At 40.4% G+C, this 19,166-nt stretch overlaps 1 protein-coding gene across 4 annotated transcripts in view; it reads left to right on the forward strand.

Annotated features, from left to right (window-relative positions):
• Positions 1 to 19,166, forward strand: part of LOC135464745 (homeobox protein Mohawk-like) — a 180,814-nt gene that overhangs the window by 123,776 nt on the left and 37,872 nt on the right. For all 4 annotated transcript variants that reach the window (XM_064742276.1, XM_064742277.1, XM_064742275.1 and 1 more), the window contains one exon: positions 1,002 to 1,856. In XM_064742276.1, the coding sequence (XP_064598346.1) occupies positions 1,561 to 1,856 (296 nt within the window). In that variant the 5' untranslated portion in view covers positions 1,002 to 1,560. The remainder of the gene's footprint in view (positions 1 to 1,001; positions 1,857 to 19,166) is intronic.

The raw sequence follows: 19,166 nt of genomic DNA on the forward strand, positions 1-19,166 counted from the left end.
TATGTTGTCCTAATCTAGGTCATAAGCTCTGCTGTAATAAAGTAGGTCACACAATTTCCATGGCTTGCAGCAAATTTTACAGTTGTGGTTGCCTAACGCAGTTCATAAGCACTACTTTAATAAAGTAGGTCACACAATTGCCACGGCGTGCAGCATATTGTATAAGCTTAAAGGAGGAAAAAATTTAAATATCAGTCAAATAACATTGAAAAGAGTATTGAATTGAAAAAATACTGAAATTCCTCGCAGATGCATGCCATAAAAAACATTCTTATATGTACCTCAAGTTGATAAATTATAAATGAAGTCCGCGCCAACATCCACTGAGGGCGCCTAAGAACTAGTCCTGAAGTCTTCTGTGTTAGGAGGAGAATTGCCGTCGGAAACCGCCGAAGTGCAGTTCGTACATTTCCGGTAGAACTCTTCTTCCCAGAAGGTAGCGCACAGTACAGTTGGTTTTCCGCTTGAAACCGGAATGTTGGATGTAGGTTCTGAGTTTTAACGGCAGTTTTAACGAATCTCATTGGCGGAGAGGCATCACACCCCCAGCATAAATTACAGGGTGTTAGAGATGGAGGATGCGATGGACTCAGCGATTTATGCCAGCTTTGTCGTTTTAAGGCTTTACGTGTATGGCGTGGAAAAATCGCAAAATTGTGCAGAAGGCCCCACCAGATAGAAAAAATGTGCTCTTTTCGGCTTATAGTGTCATGTTTTTAAATTCTCTTCTCGTTTAAGGGAGGTGGTATTAATGCTTTGGTTGAAAGTAAAATAATTGCTGTGACTTAAAGTAGGTCAACAAGTGATGTGGCTTAAAGCAGACGAACTAATAGTTGTGGCAAAACCTAGGACTGTTCACCGAGGATAACTGGTGAAACTCCTCTTCAAGTACACTCGTCTTTCGCCTGTTGAACATATCATGGATACATGATCAAAAAATTAGAGAAATGGTAAACAAATTAATAAAGAAATTAATGTTCGTCTCATCTTTGTGTTTTCAGGTTGTCACTGAAGTACAACTGGCAGAACAGTGACCTCATGGTTTGCCGCAAGAGGGCGCTGCCTGGAAATTATTCGCCCGTGTGAGGTGCGCTTTATGGATATTCGAATTGTGTAAGCCTTGATGTGGCCTAGAGTTAGTCGACCCTCACTTGCTGGAATTTGGTTTTTAAAGTTCCCATGCTGTGATGCTATGTAACCCTGGAGAAAGGAATTGGAATTAACCCTATTGGAAACGTACGATTCTTTATCTGTTGTAAACCTGCGACCTTTATATTACGCACGAATTCAAAGCCACAGAGATACAACCGTTATAGGAATAGCAGGCAAATAAAAAAGTTTGTGATTGTGTGACAAGCAGTGTTTGCAAAAGACCTTTATGTGCCTTTCCAAATTAGCCCATTGAAAGGGTCAATGCTTCCATCTCGGGGATTTATCTGCCTTTGATAGCAAAACTAACGGCAGGAATTTGTGCTCATCAGCTGTAGCTGCAAATGTGACTGCGTCTTCCGTTCCCCTCTGTACGAAGACCAGTTATCTCGACACCTCCTCACTCTCACAATGGACGCGGGACGACGTACAGAGTTACTACTAAGGACAGAGGCTCACCTGCCGGAAGTGGACCCCAGGGGCGATCCTCCAGATCCCTTGGGAAGCTTCCCAACTCCGGCAGACTCGGAGCACGAGCTGGGGTCCACCACCCCCAATTCCCAACTCGGGACGTTCGACTTCAATTTCAACCAGACGTGCCCAAGTCGAGAATCCGACACGAATTCTGTATGCGGACGGACAGGGGAAAGTTCCGAGGGTTCCAGGAACCAGTCGCCTCGCTTTCTGCTTCGCCAGCGTACTCAGAGGTAAGAGTTGTGAAATTTTTGACTCGTACTTATAGTTATTACACTGTGTCGTAGTTTTTATAGATACCGTTACGTGAAGTTCTGTCCGAATAACAATATTGTGTTACGAAGACCCTGTGAAGTGTTATGTTTGGCACCTGGATGAAAGTTGTACGGAGTCAAATCTTTGTGTAATGTTTTACACATGGAAAAAGATATACCGAGTCAGTTGTCAGGATTTGCCAAATTTTCAGGATTTGTCAAAGGAACAAGATATCCTGAGTCAGCTGTAACATTTTGCACGCTGAAAAAGTATATAGAATCTGATCAAAGAATAAATTTTAGCAAAATTCTGAACAACCACCTTCAAACGTTGCTTATGCAATTTGTTCTCCACGCACTGTTCTTGTAAAAATAAAATCAAAATAATTGCAAACAAATTAAATATTAGACAGGGTAAAGTAGAACACTTTTAGGATTAAATCCGTTTAATGGCTTTGACTGGTGCAGTTGATAGCCATTGTTTAGGAAGAATTCGTTTTTTTGATTTGCTATAAAGGACCTCAGCCTTCGCTGTAAAAGCAACGAGTGATGATAAAAAGGAACGTTTCACCGACTTCCAGTTTTTCTTCCGCCGAATTCCACGCATGCCGCGAACACGGGTTCATTGCTAACTCTTGTCGTTTCTGTTGAATGAATTAAACGCGAGTTGTAGTCCAGAGTCGACTTAAATAATGGACACCGTGACTGGAGCAAGCACCGTGACTCAAGGGATGTCATAACTACGTGGCTGTAAAACAAATTACGTGTCATGAGAGAACAAAAATATTCAAGCGGTGTTAAACTCTTGTACAGAAATGAGTTATGTACCTATTCTAAGCATGCTAGAGGTAAGTGTCCCGTAGCTTTCAGTAGATGTGGTGAATCTGTTTTACGGTGCAGCGTCTTTGAGTTTCAGTCGAATTGTCACTGAAATGAAAGGAGAATTTTTAACCCAGCTGTCAATTAACCTAGATATTATGGATTGTCAGTTAACCTAGAAATTAAGGTTGTGTATTGTAGATAATGCTCTGTGGTTGTAGTCTATAGACATTAAATTTGCCACGGCAAAAATCATGGAAAATGTTTAAGAAGTAACAACGCAATGCTATAAGCTTTCCCAATAGACTTTTGTAGCTTAAGGCATCAGAAATATGTATTTAACCAATATTTGTATACAATTATTTGCCTGTTTTAGACTGCTCACGTGCAATATCCTGGAATAATTCGAATCGATGTTGTAATAAAAGTTAATTATTTTTCTAGTACGTACGTACCCAAGTCAGGGTAGTGTCTTCAGTACGGTTGTTATTAATTCACGGATTTAGTGGCCTAATGGTTAGAGCGTCCGTATCAAAGTCAAAAGACCCCGGGATCAAATCCAGGTCGAGTCACACCAAAGATTTTTTAAAATGGTACTTGCTGCTGTCTCGGTCTAGGCTCAGTTTTGATAGGTTAGAGCAGGGAAACATGACTGGTTTGCCCGGTGTGAGTATAATATGACCGGGCGGGATGTCATGTCTAGTATCTTCGGTATTATACTTCAGTGGCGGCAGAATCTGGTGACATGGATTCTCCCTGCCGCAAGAAGATACATTGTATATATATACACACACACCTAAAAAATGAAGTCCGATGTAAAACGACAAGCATACATACATATATACTAATTCAGACACGTAATTCATGTAAGGCGAAATCACCCTCGAGAGTGAGGATTGCTTGTTATCAGGTAGACTCCTATGAAGTTACGAGGGAATTTCTCATCATCAGCTATGTCCTCCAGTTGAACAGGGAATTGCTAAGACGTGACTTCTTAGCAAGCATACTGGCCAATGATCAAAGTCGCATGTTTCCAAGGAGAGGCACCATAATAATAATAATAATAATAGCCTTGACTGAACGTTAGTTCCGAATAGGTCCTTGACAACTAGGTCACGGAGGACTAGGTTGTCCCGGCTTTAAATATGCAGCGTTGAACACATCAAAGAAACAAGCATTTTTTTTTTTTTTTGCTTTAAGAGTCATTTGTATCATTCTTCATTTGGGTGCCTTTGGCAACATCAGGGAAAAGCTAACAGTAACTAAATCCAGCAACACTGACAAAAGCCTTGGACTTTCATTAAAAGTTGCAAGTCATTAGTTTTACATGTATTTCACACGTTTCATTTATTTGTACTCAGATGCTCCTTTTGCTCACCCGAACCCTTCCAGAGTTTCCGTCTCGACAACGTTCAGAGGTTGTCTTGACACACAATTAGCAGGAATGCCGTGAACCATCGAGACGTGGCCCCCTTGAAGCTGCTTCAGGTATTCTAGCCTGACGGCTAGGAAATCAATGATATCCCCTCTCTCCCCTGAAGGGTACACCTTGTCTATATTGCAATCTAATAATGTAATCATTTTTCCTTCCTGCTCCTGTGATCAATTTTTGATGTGACCTAGTTTGGATGCTAATCGCTATGCCAGACGGCAATGAATTAATCAGCGCTAATTAAAGACTATTCCCTTGCGTGTTGGGCTTGAGGGGCCGGGATTCGCTAGATATCGTGATCTCGTACAATTATGGCACGAAACCTTTACAGTCCGAGCGATTAAGATTGTCCCCAGTTGATAGCCTACACACTTGACCAAAATGACCACCTGTACGAATCCAACTAAGCTGGAATCGGCTAGCGCTGCTTTTCTACATGAGTATAATTATGTTGTAGATAAATATGGACAACGCGTCCGGAATCTCTGGTACTCTGCTTCATGACTGTGTCTAGTTCCGTTCCACCCGGGGCTATAGGGGCTCTATTTTCATCGTGGTGAATTAGATAGACAAGTTGGACAAGTGAACACTTGCAATCAAAGCGTAAAAGAGATACGTACTTTATTATCGGCAACATATATACTAGTCTGGTACATGGTTTGAATACTGATTTCACACAATCAACCAGAACATTCCGTGAGTCTTTCCAACATCATGGAAAACTGTTGACTGCTCCTTTTTGCGTGATTGGGTTCTATTTGCGTACTCTCTCAGTTCTGTGTTGATTTGTGTTGATCGTCGTCAAGGTAATTGACCTTGCGATTATTGACCTTGAACGTCCACTTTGGTTGACGGCTGGTATATGAATGTCTGTGTCTGTGCTGTACAACAGCAACAAAAAGGGTATTTTTGTGTAGTGTTGTGCTAGTAGTAAACGACCGTGCAGTCCTGCAGGCAGAGACTTGTATGTGAATGTCTGTTTGGACACACAGATTTTCAGGTGTTTGGTTGGTTCCTCCGGGCTATGATCTGTTTCATCAGCGTGCAAACCTGGCTGTAGCTGTGTAACTGAAAGTGCTTTTGATTGTATCGTAGTGTAGGCGTAAGGCCTACCATTCACATAGGTAATGGACGCAATGCATCGTGATTCTTTGATGTCTGGTCGATTGCAACTGGAAAGGTTTATATGTCTATGCATCGAAACAGACATTCGTATACCAGCCGTCAACCAGTAAGGACGTTCCAGGTCAGTAACCATAAGGCCAATTCCCCAAAACGACGTGTAACACAAACCACCCAAGAACTAAGAAGTATAGAAAGTACGGAAATCATACAAAGAGAAGCAGTCAACAGTTTTCATTGATGTTGGAAAAACGCAAGGTATGTGCTAAGCGACTGAGTAAAATCATTATTCAAATCATGTATCGTTCTAGAATGTCAGTTGTCGATAACAAAATATGTATGTCAGCTGCGCTTTGATGGCAACTGTTCATATATACAATGTGGTGATCTAATTCAAAAGGATGAATATACCCACTAGCTCAGGGTTTAGGGGAATTAGGCACAATAGTGACGCAGAGCGCGACAGATTCTGGACGTTCTGTCCATATTTACTTACAAGAGAATTTTACCCATTGTTAAACTTAAGAAACTTGGAGTTAATTCGTTTGATGGAACTACCTTGACACACTTTGAAGGATAAAGACATGCTTCAGAGATAATTGTAATGAAATTCAGAACCTACTAAACAAGCATATTTTGTAACGCGTAAATTTATTTATTTGATTGGTGTTTTACGCCGTACTCGAGAATATTTCTCCTATACGACGGCAGCCATCAGTGGCAGATCCATGTTTAATCCTGGGTCGAGTCACACCTAAGACTTTAAAAGAGGAAGTTGTAATTTGGCGTTCAGCATGATTGGGATAGTGCACAGACTGACTGACCGGTATCAGTATAACGGCTCGGGCGGGACGGCTCACCTGCAAAGCAGTGAACCAGCACTAGATAAAAGAGCGGTAAAAATCCGCCCTGCAACAGGTAGGCACATCACATGCACTCTAAGGATTCCTTCGTCGTCATGTGGCTGAAAAATTGTTAAGTACGACGTTAAACCCCAAGCACTCATTCACTCTATCCTCTGGGGGTAGTACTTGCCTCTAAGAAATAATTTGAAGCCAGCAGAGTGTCTTTTTGTCTTTATGGGCATTTACATTGATCTAATGTGAATCACGTTCAATGTCTCTCTACCTACGTGTGCAGTATTCTACGTTGCGAAATGAATCCACGTTTTTTCGTCAAACAGCAGCGTGCGCAATGAAAATATTCTAAAACGATACATGAATTGCTTTTCTGTAATGCTCATGGGTTTAAGTTCAAGTCCATAAAAGCTTTGTTGGCAAAACGCGCTTTGAATTATTCAGCCAATCGCAAGGTTTGAATAAACATGCGGTATGTCCTAGAGCGACTACACAGTACCATGTGAATACATGGGACTCTTTAAACTAATCCAGTTTCTACTAAAAACACTGATTGACTGACAAGTTCCACAACAGCCACTGAAATGTTTACTCTGAAGTTCGCGTTCTGATAATTGAGGATTTACGCCAGTTCTTCCCAGTACATGCTTTTGAAAACGGTAAGGGACATTTCAGTTTTTGGAACTAGGACTGAACAAATGTGGATGAATAAGGAATACAGTTAGATTGTACGCGACATGTTAGTATAATCCTCAAAACACAAAATATCATGTATGCATCTTGCATGACATGCATGTAAATCTGGTTGGGATGCAAGACTTGACCGCGTGTACATGTAGTTTTCTTTATTATCTGATGTCTCAGTGCTATTGATAAACGATTTATCACTTATAAACTAATATTGTCCACAATTTGATTACTGATTTCATTCATTCGCCCAGAACATTCCTTTGTGTCTTAATTTCTAACTTCATATGCTTTCTTAGATTTTTGGTGGTTTGTCATGAACGTTGTTTTGGAATTGGCCTCGCGATTATTGACCTGTGACGTCCATTTTGGTTAATGGCTACATGGTATACAAATGTCTGTTCAGAAGACGAGACATCAACTTAAAAATATTGGATATCAAAAAGCCGTGGCTCATTGATGTAGAATATCTAATTTTTGATCGCTGGTACAATACTGATTTTTTTCTTGTTTATCAGTTTCTCAGTTTGTGAACAGTTTTCTGATCTTTTTATTATTATTATTATTATTATTATTTTGGCTGTTTGAAGTATCTCAAGACGGACTATAACTTAGTACACGTGGTGAAGGCTTATACTTTAGCTAGCCAGCTACGCTCAGAGTAAGCCTATTTCGCTTTTAAGTGTAAAACCAGTCCCTATGCTCATCAAGTCGAACGTGTTGAATGCCCATCTGGTCCTCTCATTAGCATCTGTTTGTTTCACTTTGCTTGACTTGTGTTTTCACGAATGAACGAAGTACCCTTTTTACACCGCGGTGAACTAGAGACTTCAGAGAGAAAAGGTAAAGGAATGATCGAGAGCGAGCAGGTATACGACCGAAGCTGTTGATGTTGACGTCACAGGTCATTGGCGGTCAGCATGGATTTAGGTGTAATGATAAAGAAGAAAAACAAGGTAAGGTTGAGTTGAACCTAAAAATCTTATCCGAAGAAAACATTCTTGGTTTGAGGTGGAACAATGAGCCAAGGCTTTATTTAAACATGTAGGATTGGGACGTACATTGATGGTTATTTCTGAAAAAGAACTGAGCTGGTTATGCATTCTAAAAGAATATTGAGGGTTAAATGTGTAAAAGGATTCGTTGAACGTAGTATTGTAAAACACACTGATTGCAAGGTATGGAAAAATCGCAAAGGGTTTGTTGAACATCTACATTGACATTGGAAGTGCATTGACGATTATGTATGGAAAAATGACCTAAAGGCTTGTCCATCCCATCGTGCAAAATGAAGAATGTAGATGGATGTGAGAAAGAATTAGCCAAGGATTTCTGGACCCCTGCAGCGTTTGAACTACATTAATGGATAGTTACAAAAAGTGCAGTTCCTTTGCTCTGAAGGTAGTGTTATAAAACATATTTGTGATCATATTTAGGAAGGCTAAGTATAACGCTGTGCAGATTAATGGGGAAACTGAGACGTCTTTATCCTAAATATTTAAAATGCAGGTTCTTTTTAGGCGTTCTGAGCAGATAATCTTTTTTGAGGACAGAAGTACAAAAAATCCATTTGCAAAGACTTGAAGTCTTGTTGGGGGCGATACGATTGTTAATGTAGCCTCATAGTGTTTTAATAATCAATATGAGGCTCTTGTATACTGCAAAGTCTTAGAAGCATTTCTTGGCAGTAAAATGGCACGAACAGTGTTCCAGGAGCTATGTGTCGAGTTCAAATTATGCCGCTAGGCAGTGTATCAATATGACACGCACTTTTTATGGCACTGGGCCTCAAAAGCGAATCTAATGTTTTGAGTATTATGAATGACTTACGTCTGGCTATATTTTTTACGAGTCTTGGTGTCTCACATCGCTAGTGTCACTGACAGCTATAATCTAGTCTTCGATATATCTATGAAAACACGAGCTCAGACACTAGCTGTGGGTGTTTATACCCTTCCCCTGAATGCTCCACTCTACAGCTCGTTGTGTTTATAACCCTTTTTTCACCACCCGACAGATGCGACCATTAGAATTTGCCAGGTCTCTTTAGAGAAGGTTCTCACGCTTCCAATGATTCGCAGTCGTCTAAGTTTCGCTTGGCATTACTGTTGGCTTTCGCGTCAAAAGAAACTCCGCAAAAAAGAGAGAAAAAAACTGGGCTACTGGAACAAGCTGACATTTAGGGCAATTGTTAAATAGTCCCTGACAACAAAATCCCCTGGGAAATACCTCCCTGTTTTCCGTCCGTTATGGTATTTTCCTCTCCGCCACAGCGACGCGTGTAAAACGTCTCTCTGTGAGGGTTGTCTACAAAAAACACGCTAATAAACAATCGACCCGGAGGAGACGTGTAATAAAAAAATATATATAGCTTGCGGTAGCTCCAATTTGCGTTTCGCCAAACTCTGTCCGACTTAATAAAACATCAAAAAGGGTTACTTTAACATGCAGGGGACCATTGGGTGCATACGTCTTGTTTCTCTCCATTGTTTTTGTTATGATACAGAACCCCGTTTTCATTTTGACGAATCATGCTTGTATTTGGCTTCCTGCAACATAGAAGATGCTTGGTGTAATCATTTGCCAGCTATCACACTGTCGTCGATGCTCTGGTTTTTCTCTGTATGCCGCAAGTATTGTATTCTTGCATAAACTGGGATTTTGTTGGTAAGCATCCCCGAGGCCTGGTCGGTTTGCATTATTTTAATGCTATTGTATCTATTAAACGTGATTTTAACACAGCATTTTGAGTAATTCTAGGTCAGTGACGTCTAATAAATTACAACTAACAACACTGTTATTTTTTCACAATTCTACTTAAACGATGGTGCTTGTGAGCATTAAATTTGCTAATATTTAAGTATTTACATCAACAGTTGGATTAAAACCCCAAACGATGTAAATTGACAAGAGCTTAGGTGTGACCATTTGTCAAGTATGACACTGTCGCCGCTTTTCTGGGTTTACTCTACTTGCCGAATTTTTTTTTTTATTACAGTGCACCTAATCCAAGACACAGTGAGCTCGTTTAACTCATTTTACATACAATTCTGTTGAACCATTTCAGTATACCGCTGGTAAAATTATTTATTACGAGTTGTCGTAGCTCATGATTTATCTGTAAAGCGGACACAGGGGAGACAGTAATCCTAAGCTGTTTGAATCCTTCAACAAGTGTTTACGTTATCATTCTTCCATTGGCTCCCACTTGTTAAAGTCGAGTGCAGCTCTCATCCAAGTACACATCGTTACACTTTACGTGGGAAGATCTTCCAGCAACCTGCGGATGGTCGTTGGTTTTCCCCGGGGTCTGTCCTGTTTCCTCCCACCATAATGCTGGCCGCGGTTGTATAAGTGAGAATTATTCTGGACTACGACGTAAAACACCAATCAAATAAAAAAATAAATACTCTCGTTACTTGCGACATAATCTTAACCCACATTATAGATGTTAAATGCGCAATTCCTTGTTGCAAGTTTAATCAACTCCAAACTAATTTATGCTATTCTTTAAGATATTCAGTGCGTAATGTTATACACATGTGCATTATTTTTGTGGGATAGGTTAAAAGGACATCTGACAGTGAATGCATTTCCATTTTCATTGTGAAAGTAGAAGGTCATTTGAATTATTTTAATACTGTAACTGAACACTTTACAGAAAAACATCAAACACTGGTAGTCCTTGCAGCTATATATATGTGGCTCTGGGGCGAGGATCAAAGACGCCCACTTCTCTCGTGCAGTTCGTATACGTTCTTAATTTACTGACGCTTAATGCCGGTAGAGAGGCGAATATTCAGCGATATTCAGTACACCAGTCTTGAAAAGGCTCCTTCACCGAATGATACTTTCATATGAACATTGCTCTGCCACAGATCAGGCTTGTCATGCATTGGTATTTTTATGGCCCGTTGAATATGACATTTCCTTTACAAACGGTAAGATTATTTATGATCCTAGAGACCGTTGAGCCTGATAGAAAATTGAACCAGACATGGCCTAAGAGACCTGCAAATTCCATCCTTGTGTCACGTACTCCGGAGTCACAGGCTTCTCTGCAAAAGTATCGCGACTGGTACGAAATACTGAGATGCCTTTGCGAATGCAGCTGATAGTATTTTGCTCATATAACCAAGGTTGTCACTGTCATAAATCAAGGCAAACGACATGCAGAAGACTAAACAAAAGGTCATCAAAAACTGCGACTTTTGATTTGGCATTGAATACATTAATTTTCTTCATCTGATGAAATAAGATGAGGAAAGAACATCAAAATTGATCGCAACGTGGTATAGGGTAGGTGTGTGATAATTTTATTACTTTATTACGAAAATAAGAACTCTGATTAAAGTGATGACTAACTTGATAAAGGCAAGGATCGGATTTGAACCTGCCATCTTCACGAAGATAAAAAGTTTCCATTTATTGTGAATATATAGAACATTTCTATTACAAAAGGCCTTTGTTTGGGCTTAATCTTGTTTAGATGTTATATGCCTAGCTATACCTGAGGCACCTGACTAAGTTATTAACTCCGTGGAGCTTGAGGAACAAGAAATTGATGTAACGTCGGAAAAACAACTATACAGTGAAGATGGGTCATTAAAAGCAATGAACACGACGTTTGTGTCAGACCTGACTCCATTATTCATGCCGACATTGTAGATCTTTTGTTTCTTCTCCTTTTTGTTTTTCTACTTGCCTTTTTTACCAGGTTCAGTTGTATTTAATCAGAAGTGTCATTGTGGCCTGTCTTGTGGCTTCCGGTTAGCGACTCAAGAATTTGCATAAGGTGTCAATATAGATATGTATATATGTACATCTTTGCTTACCTGGTTCATGAAGTGACCACGTTATTTATTTACCTCTGCGCTACACAATGTCGCCTTACATGGATATAGTACATGGGTGAACTATAAGTGTATCTATGTACTGCTGGTCACTGAAGCGCATCGCACATGAGCATGACTATAGAGCATTTCGGGGACAAACAAAAGGAAAGAAAAAAAAAGACATGTTTTTCGAAGGAACAGGTGGCATACGGAATGAAAGCTCTTTGCCAGCAGAATTGGAAAGGAAATCAATTTGAGTGGCTCTGCATCGTTGAGCTTTATTCCTTTCATGATGGTAATTTTAGTATGTCTAGCGGTTGTTCAGGAGGAAGGCGTACCTTTTAGTCTAGAGTGACTGTGCGTGATACATTGGGGAAGTTTATGAGGCGTTTCAGAGTGATAACTAAAGACCTGCTGAAAAAATCACGGATTAACACTTTGCCTAGACATCGATGCCGTGGGATCTGTGCCCAGTTTCGGGAAACGACACATAATAGTGTTTAGTCACACACCCCCCAAACCACATTCGTGGTTTACCAAAGGAGTAAACATAATCTGCTTCCAAGCTAACCAATAACTAAGCTCTCTAAGACTTGTATTACAGATTTCCCGAATTCCAAACTCCCCCATGATCGTTGTCACGATCTGTGTTCTTGTGTACACAGAAACCTGTTTGTAGATGTCCCTGGCGTATTGAGTTCTAAAACCTCACGATTGTTACTAACGAAGTACCCACGAGCTGTCGGAGTTGAACATTGTATTGAATGTTAGAACTCTTTGTGACGTCATATGCATGGGGTTACTAACATCAAGTTTATGCATGTATGACCAAATTATGTGACTGTTTTACAACGTCAGTGCTGACTGGTTATTATATGCTCCACCTCGATTATGCAGTGCAATTACTTGTTAAAATTTCTGTTTTAAAATTTAAAGCGACCATTTGTAATCTGAACGTGCAGCATATGCACTCTACACTGGCAGATACAAAGTCCTGCTTGTGGTATATATCACCGTTTAGATCTTTGCATGTTGTCCCAGCTTCCTTATAAAGTGCTTTGCAATAAATGTCATGCCATTTATGTATGTGAAAAAATCGGGCTACTGTGGGAAAAGGAGCTAATATAGTGATAAGCTCATCGATGCACTAAATGTAATAAATTCGTTCGGAATATTGGTATTTTTCTCGCAAAAAAAAAACGATAAAGAAACCTATTGTGGCTATGGACTTTATGATGCGCCAAATTACCAAAATTACTAGTAATTGATGTCCTTCACACTATGAAACCCTAATGATCCAACATAACGGATGGCAGCTGTGTTTTTTTAGGGATATCATCTTTTCTACAGGGTTAACCCTATCAGAGTTTCTTTTGTATTGCGGTTCGCTTGCTGCTTAAGAAAACAATGTTTTGTGGTTACGGTTGATGTTGGCGTGGAAAATGATTGGGCCGGCTGACACGAAATGGGACTGCTGATGCATGGGAAGCTGTAAAAGACTCATCTGTCGAGGGTCGAGATGACGAGGTCCATCTGTAGCCGACTTTTATGACCCCGTAGAGTACGCGACCGAGAACCGTTCGTTTGAAAGTCATCTGTCTTAACGTGAAACGAGATGCTGGCTGTAATCTAATGTCGACGTCTACTCACACGGCGGTTGTATTCGCCTCTCTGCCGGCATTAAATAGCTATTTTTCACTCGAACTCACTCTTAATCTTTGTCTGTCTTGGAGGACATGTTTCCAGGAAAATTGCTTATCTTACGGAGCGCGCTCGAGCTCCTTGTGCTATTGGCTTTATGTGGATGTATGTGTATACATATATATATATATACACTGGTGGCACCGTGAGATCGAGGCAGGTCTGGTAACATTACCCAACCCTGGCAGCGGTTCCCACGGTCGTCTGCGCGACCCCGGAGATAGTGCGTACGTTCCCGGTCAGGCTGCAGTCGACGTCACAGACATTGACCCCAGCACGTGTTGATGCATGAACCAACGGAGCCATGGTTCAGCGTTTATATATACATTTGAATCTGCCCTTGATGCGTCCTATCTTCAACCACAGGTGGAGAATGAGGGTAGAGTAGGATTGATTAGGCTAGCAAAAATGCCCCCACCCTCATCTGAATAGAACCAGGGAAGCAAGGCACCCGACAGGTGAAGGTATTCTTTTATCTGTCAATTGGCACCTATATACGAATATGAAGGCGTTCTTTATCAGTACACCTGCACCTATGAATATGAAACTGATGCCGATTTTTTTTATCAGTGGACTGGCACCTGTACATTTGAATGTAAAAGCTGGCGGATGAATGCATCGACGATGATGTCTGGCACTGCTTAGATTCTGCGCCCTCCTCAGTTAAAGTCGCGTACGGTATTATGCAAATGTAAGGAAGCAACATGCTAGAAATCATTTTTTTTTATAAGTTCAGTGGTTTACGTAATTTGAAAACGAATACTTTCTGGACTGGTTGAGGGTTTCAGACTGTTTGGCGCCATATGACACTATTTGACGCTATTTAACACGGTTTGACAAAGTTTGACACTGCATATATATTGAATATTTTTGCTCATGTATGATGCAAAGCATTCACTACCCATACATTTTATGTAAACCATATATCATGTTGTACAACTTAGTATGTATTACTCTATATATCCCAGAGACATGATGTCAAGAATTTTGCATGTAACTCGTAAATCGCGACTATACATTCTTATTTTACACCTGTGCTTCTTTTCACCAATCGTCAAATCGCACTCAGCTGTACAGCTGACAATAGATCTTTTACCTTCTCTATTCAACCGGCGTGGGTAAAACGCCTTTTTCTCACAGCATGGCTATATATTTCATAAAATACCCAAATACTTGAACGATTTTTTTACACCACATGAAATAAACAATGAGACTATTTCTTATACAACGTGACGTTCACTGAAAAGCCCTTTCACACTGTATTCATCCACCCTCTTGGTTAATTCATAGGGACCTATACACGTTCTACTAATGCACTTCTAATTATGTAGGTGAGACTAGGCTGTTTACAATCATGCACAGTTCGCCTACGTTCACATGTTCAGCCTTTCATTTCTATACTTCTACTGCAAATCTTTCTGTATGGCCCAAAACTAAAACAACATAATAATTGGACCACAAAATAGGCAGATTATTACAAAGTATTATCGTTATTTGGGATTGGGGACACTGTCTGGAATACATGATCGAGCAAAATGACGATAGGGCTAATATTGCGACTTATATCACGTTCTACATGACATGCACCAGAAGGAGATTCCTGTGTTTGGTGTGGGCTACATTTGTGTATATTAGAATACCGGTACTAGTTTATCCAGGCTTCACCCACCACAATACTGCCCATCGCCGTCGTAAAATATTCTTGAATACGGCGTAGAACAGTAATCATAAATAAATAAATAAATATTCAGGCTTCCCATTCTCTGAGCAGTTTGACGTATTTCAGTATGAATGTAACCGGCGCAATACCATGTACGCGGGGATATAATGGTCTATATTACGGTAGTATACATACAGTATACAGGCTTTTCACTGTCTGCTCTTTGCATATTACCAGATGATGGCATATGCCTTTTTCAAGCTGGAGTATTCAACACTTTACCACCGTGTAGGCCTATATAACGTATTCGTTTAATGCGGAGTTCAGGTCGACGCAATGACAGAAGAGCCTCCCAGCAATGCGTTCGCTGTGAGTTCAAGTCCAACTCATGCTGCTGGCTTCCTCTTCGGTCGTACGTGGGAAGGTCTGTCAGAAGCCTGCGTATGGTCGTGTGTTTCTCCCAGGCTCTGCCCGGTTTTCTCCCACCCTAATGCTGGCTGCCGTTGTATAAGTGAAATGTTCTTGAGTACGGAGTAAAACACCAATCAAATAAATAAATAAATATACATGTATAAATATTGGTAGGCGTATCATAGGCCATGCAGTGGTCGACTGCTATTGGTTAAACAGCGACTTTGATGTTAGAGATATCGTGGAAGAAGCCTGGGTTGGGCTATAATGGTCGTTTATGTGATTGATCATGCCGGTAATTATGCAATATTGATTTCCTTAATAAAGCCTCGCAGTTAGCAGCGTATCAAACTCTAACGTCAAATAGTTTTCCTATCGTACCACGGTACTCTCACCTTGAAAGATATATTACGTCATGTTTAGGATCGCCTTTTTAAGTGTTAATCGAAAACAGGTGCAAGGAATTAGACCGCCTCCTGCCTCCCATCTACCAACACTCTCTCCCACCCCCGCTGGCCTCCTCCATCCCCACTCGCCTCCTCCCTCGCGCATGAAACGCATACATATTCCATATGCCATTTTCGTCGTGTATGATTAAATATCACCTTCCCCGTTGTATGTGTTAGGTGTACGGTAACTTAGCCAGAAACCGTTGTCTGAGGGGAAGTGGGCAATATAAACTCTGCAAGGGTGCGAATTTTATTAATTAATGTATCGATTGATGAATTGATTGGTGTTTAACGCTGTGCTCATGAAATTTCCACTTATACGACTAAGTCAAGGTTATATGTGATGTTTCATGACGTGACTACAATGCTCGTATGCTGAAGTCATTGAACTGAGTTGTTGTTGTTGGATCATGGTTGTGTTAGATTTATATTTATGTAATGTGGTGTACTTGGTACCATGTAACTAGTAATGACTGATGTGTGTAGTGCCTAAATATGTTCAAGATTTCAGCCTCGATATAATGCGTATGTTGAACTAGAGATGAACTTTTTCTCCTTTTTTTCATTGTTTTGCTAATCTGATTCCAGTCTGGGTGTTGATCGCAGACTTGGCTTTTTTCTGTCTCGTTTACCATGAATGACTGACATTGCTCGTTAAGAGGCGACATCTTGTTTACCTTAACCGTCGAGTTCTAAATTCGTCTCTCGGTCTTACGCGGAATGAACACTTGGCTGTATCGATACTCCATAGTTTTCTTATCGTGGGTTTTAGAGCAAGTGCCTATGTACGGACATCGCGAAAAGGTCAGAAACCGCGGACATCTTATCTTATTGGAACTCCATATTCGTCTGTCCTGGAAACAACAGCCGGGACAGAAACACAGCAAGTTTACTAAATAAATCGAGATATCTCCACTTCGGGCGCGTGTCGCGTATAATACCTTTCTCAACATCTGACCCCTCTACGAGCAACCAGTGCCACGCTGTTTCAATATTTACCATATCGGATCATATAACGTCGATGTCGCGTGGAACGACCACAGCTTTGCTCGGTTTCAAAACGTTCCACAAAAGCCCCGGATTGGGGTCTGGTTATCTTTCATAATCTGGGCGTTCCACGCCGGCTTTAAGGGTTTTCAATAAGTAGAACTGGTGACAGGGATGTGTCGTTGTACACATTTTGTTTCCTCTCCCTTTGCGCATGGGTTGTAGTATTTACACTGACATGGCCGCGGTATGTGTATTATATAAAATAGTACCTGAGGCCGTTTACTGCTCTTTGACATTATCTCCTGTGCATTTCGATAGATATTCCTATGTTAGTTTTAGACATCTATGTAAGGAGATAAGAAAACGTAATATAAAAGACTACAGTTTCCAGGGTAAAACCAAAGCAGTTACGACAGTATGGATGTTGACATATAGGTGGTCACATATATTATCGTGAAATACGGATTCTTGCCACACACATTACGGTGAAATAAGGATTTTGGTCACATATATTACCGGTGAAATACGGATTCCTGTCACATACATTACCGGTGAAATAGGGATTTTGGTCACATATATTACCGGTGAAATACGGATTCCTGTCACACACATTGCCGGTGAAATAAGGATTTTGTCACATATATTAAAATACACAATACGGATTCCTGTCAATACACCTCAGTTAGTATTTCATTTTAACTGTTCATGTGGAAAAATGTAGCTGAAATTTATTAGACGTCACTGGTCTTGAATTACTCCAAAAAATACTGCCGCGCGGCGAACGGACATACAAAAAAACAAACGATATTGGGTCAAAGCTCGGTTTATCTTTGTTTTGTCACAGTATTGTCAGGTGGCTTACTGTTGCTCCGAAGTACAAACCCCCTCCACCCCCCCCCCCCCCCACCTCCGCCTTCACCACCACAACCACACACACACACTCTCCCGTCTCCCACCCATGGTAGTAATAGGGTCAGTTGCCTTCATTATTATACGGAACATATAGACAACTCTAGTTGTAATCTCAGAGTGTTTGCTCTACTTAAAACAGAGCTCAAAAATAACACCCGCTTTCCCTCAAGGAGCGTATCTAAATATTGACCATCTCAACATAACGGTTACACAAGCAAAGTGCGGGCTCCTTATCAAAATATTACCCCGGGTATTTTGACTTGTTCAGCTGCTAGGTCTCGCTGCGTCTTGGCACATTGACTGAGTGAATGGCAGAATGCGCTTCTCAAGCAGGTCAGTGTAGATATATGCGTCTAACTACGGCATCATTTAGCTCATTCATTTGGACTATCAATGATAAAGGTTATTAAAACAACTTTTTGGTGCAAACAACAGGCTGATGTTGTTTTAGCAAAGTTTCCGAGGTATATAGTTAGGGTGTGTCAAAGAAATCGTCGGATATATTCGGTATTCGTACATGTATGAAATAATATAAAACTACTCACCATTACTCAAAATACCGTAGCTGCCTCTATGATGAAAATTGATGCATTGTGATTAAAAAGAATTTAGTTTATTACAGTTCTGTGAAGAAAATCAGATATCTGTTTTTACTGTAGTTAGACAATGTGAGATATTCTAACTTTTAAGAAATGTTTTACATTCATGATGTTATAAAACTATTACAAACTGACAAGATGAATTTTATTATCGGCTGGCAAATGCATTTTCATCATAAATTCCGTCTCGGCGAAGGGGGTTTATTAATTTAATTTTTTTTTAAGTACACGGCCATTTTGAAACTTTACTTGATACATATTTGCATAAACTCTATTCTTACATGTAGTAATAGCTTGCCTGAATATTGTACAAGGCAGTTGAGCTGCGCGGTACCTCTTTTGTGTGATTTCAATCGATAATTAACACATTCCAGTCTTCCACATTGAACAAATTATCACCGTCTACCACGGCACTGACACCATTTTATTATCTGACTAGTTCGTGAATTATGCATGAAGCTATAGCCAATCAGAGCATGCAGATTCCGTCTCAACCGGAAGCACACCCCTGTTCGCCATGGCCCATTGAGCGAAATGAAGTAATTGTTTAAAGATTTATCTGTCTGCATCTCAGCTAAGATTAACGGCCTGATTGAGAAAAAGAAGACTTACTTTCGCGAGGTGTAGTTCTGAATATGCATGAAACTGGTATGAACGTAATCAAAGGTTGATTACAGGTCATGACCGCACGGCTGGACTGTTGTATACATGTAATGTGCCTTAGTCATTGAAATGATTAGATATTTCCCTCTCTATAATCCTAAATTCAAATGTCCTCTGATCTTGTGGAAATGAAGCTTACTACCGTCTTGTAA

This window comes from Liolophura sinensis, chromosome 4, assembly GCF_032854445.1.
Source record: "Liolophura sinensis isolate JHLJ2023 chromosome 4, CUHK_Ljap_v2, whole genome shotgun sequence".
NCBI lineage: Eukaryota > Metazoa > Mollusca > Polyplacophora > Chitonida > Chitonidae > Liolophura > Liolophura sinensis.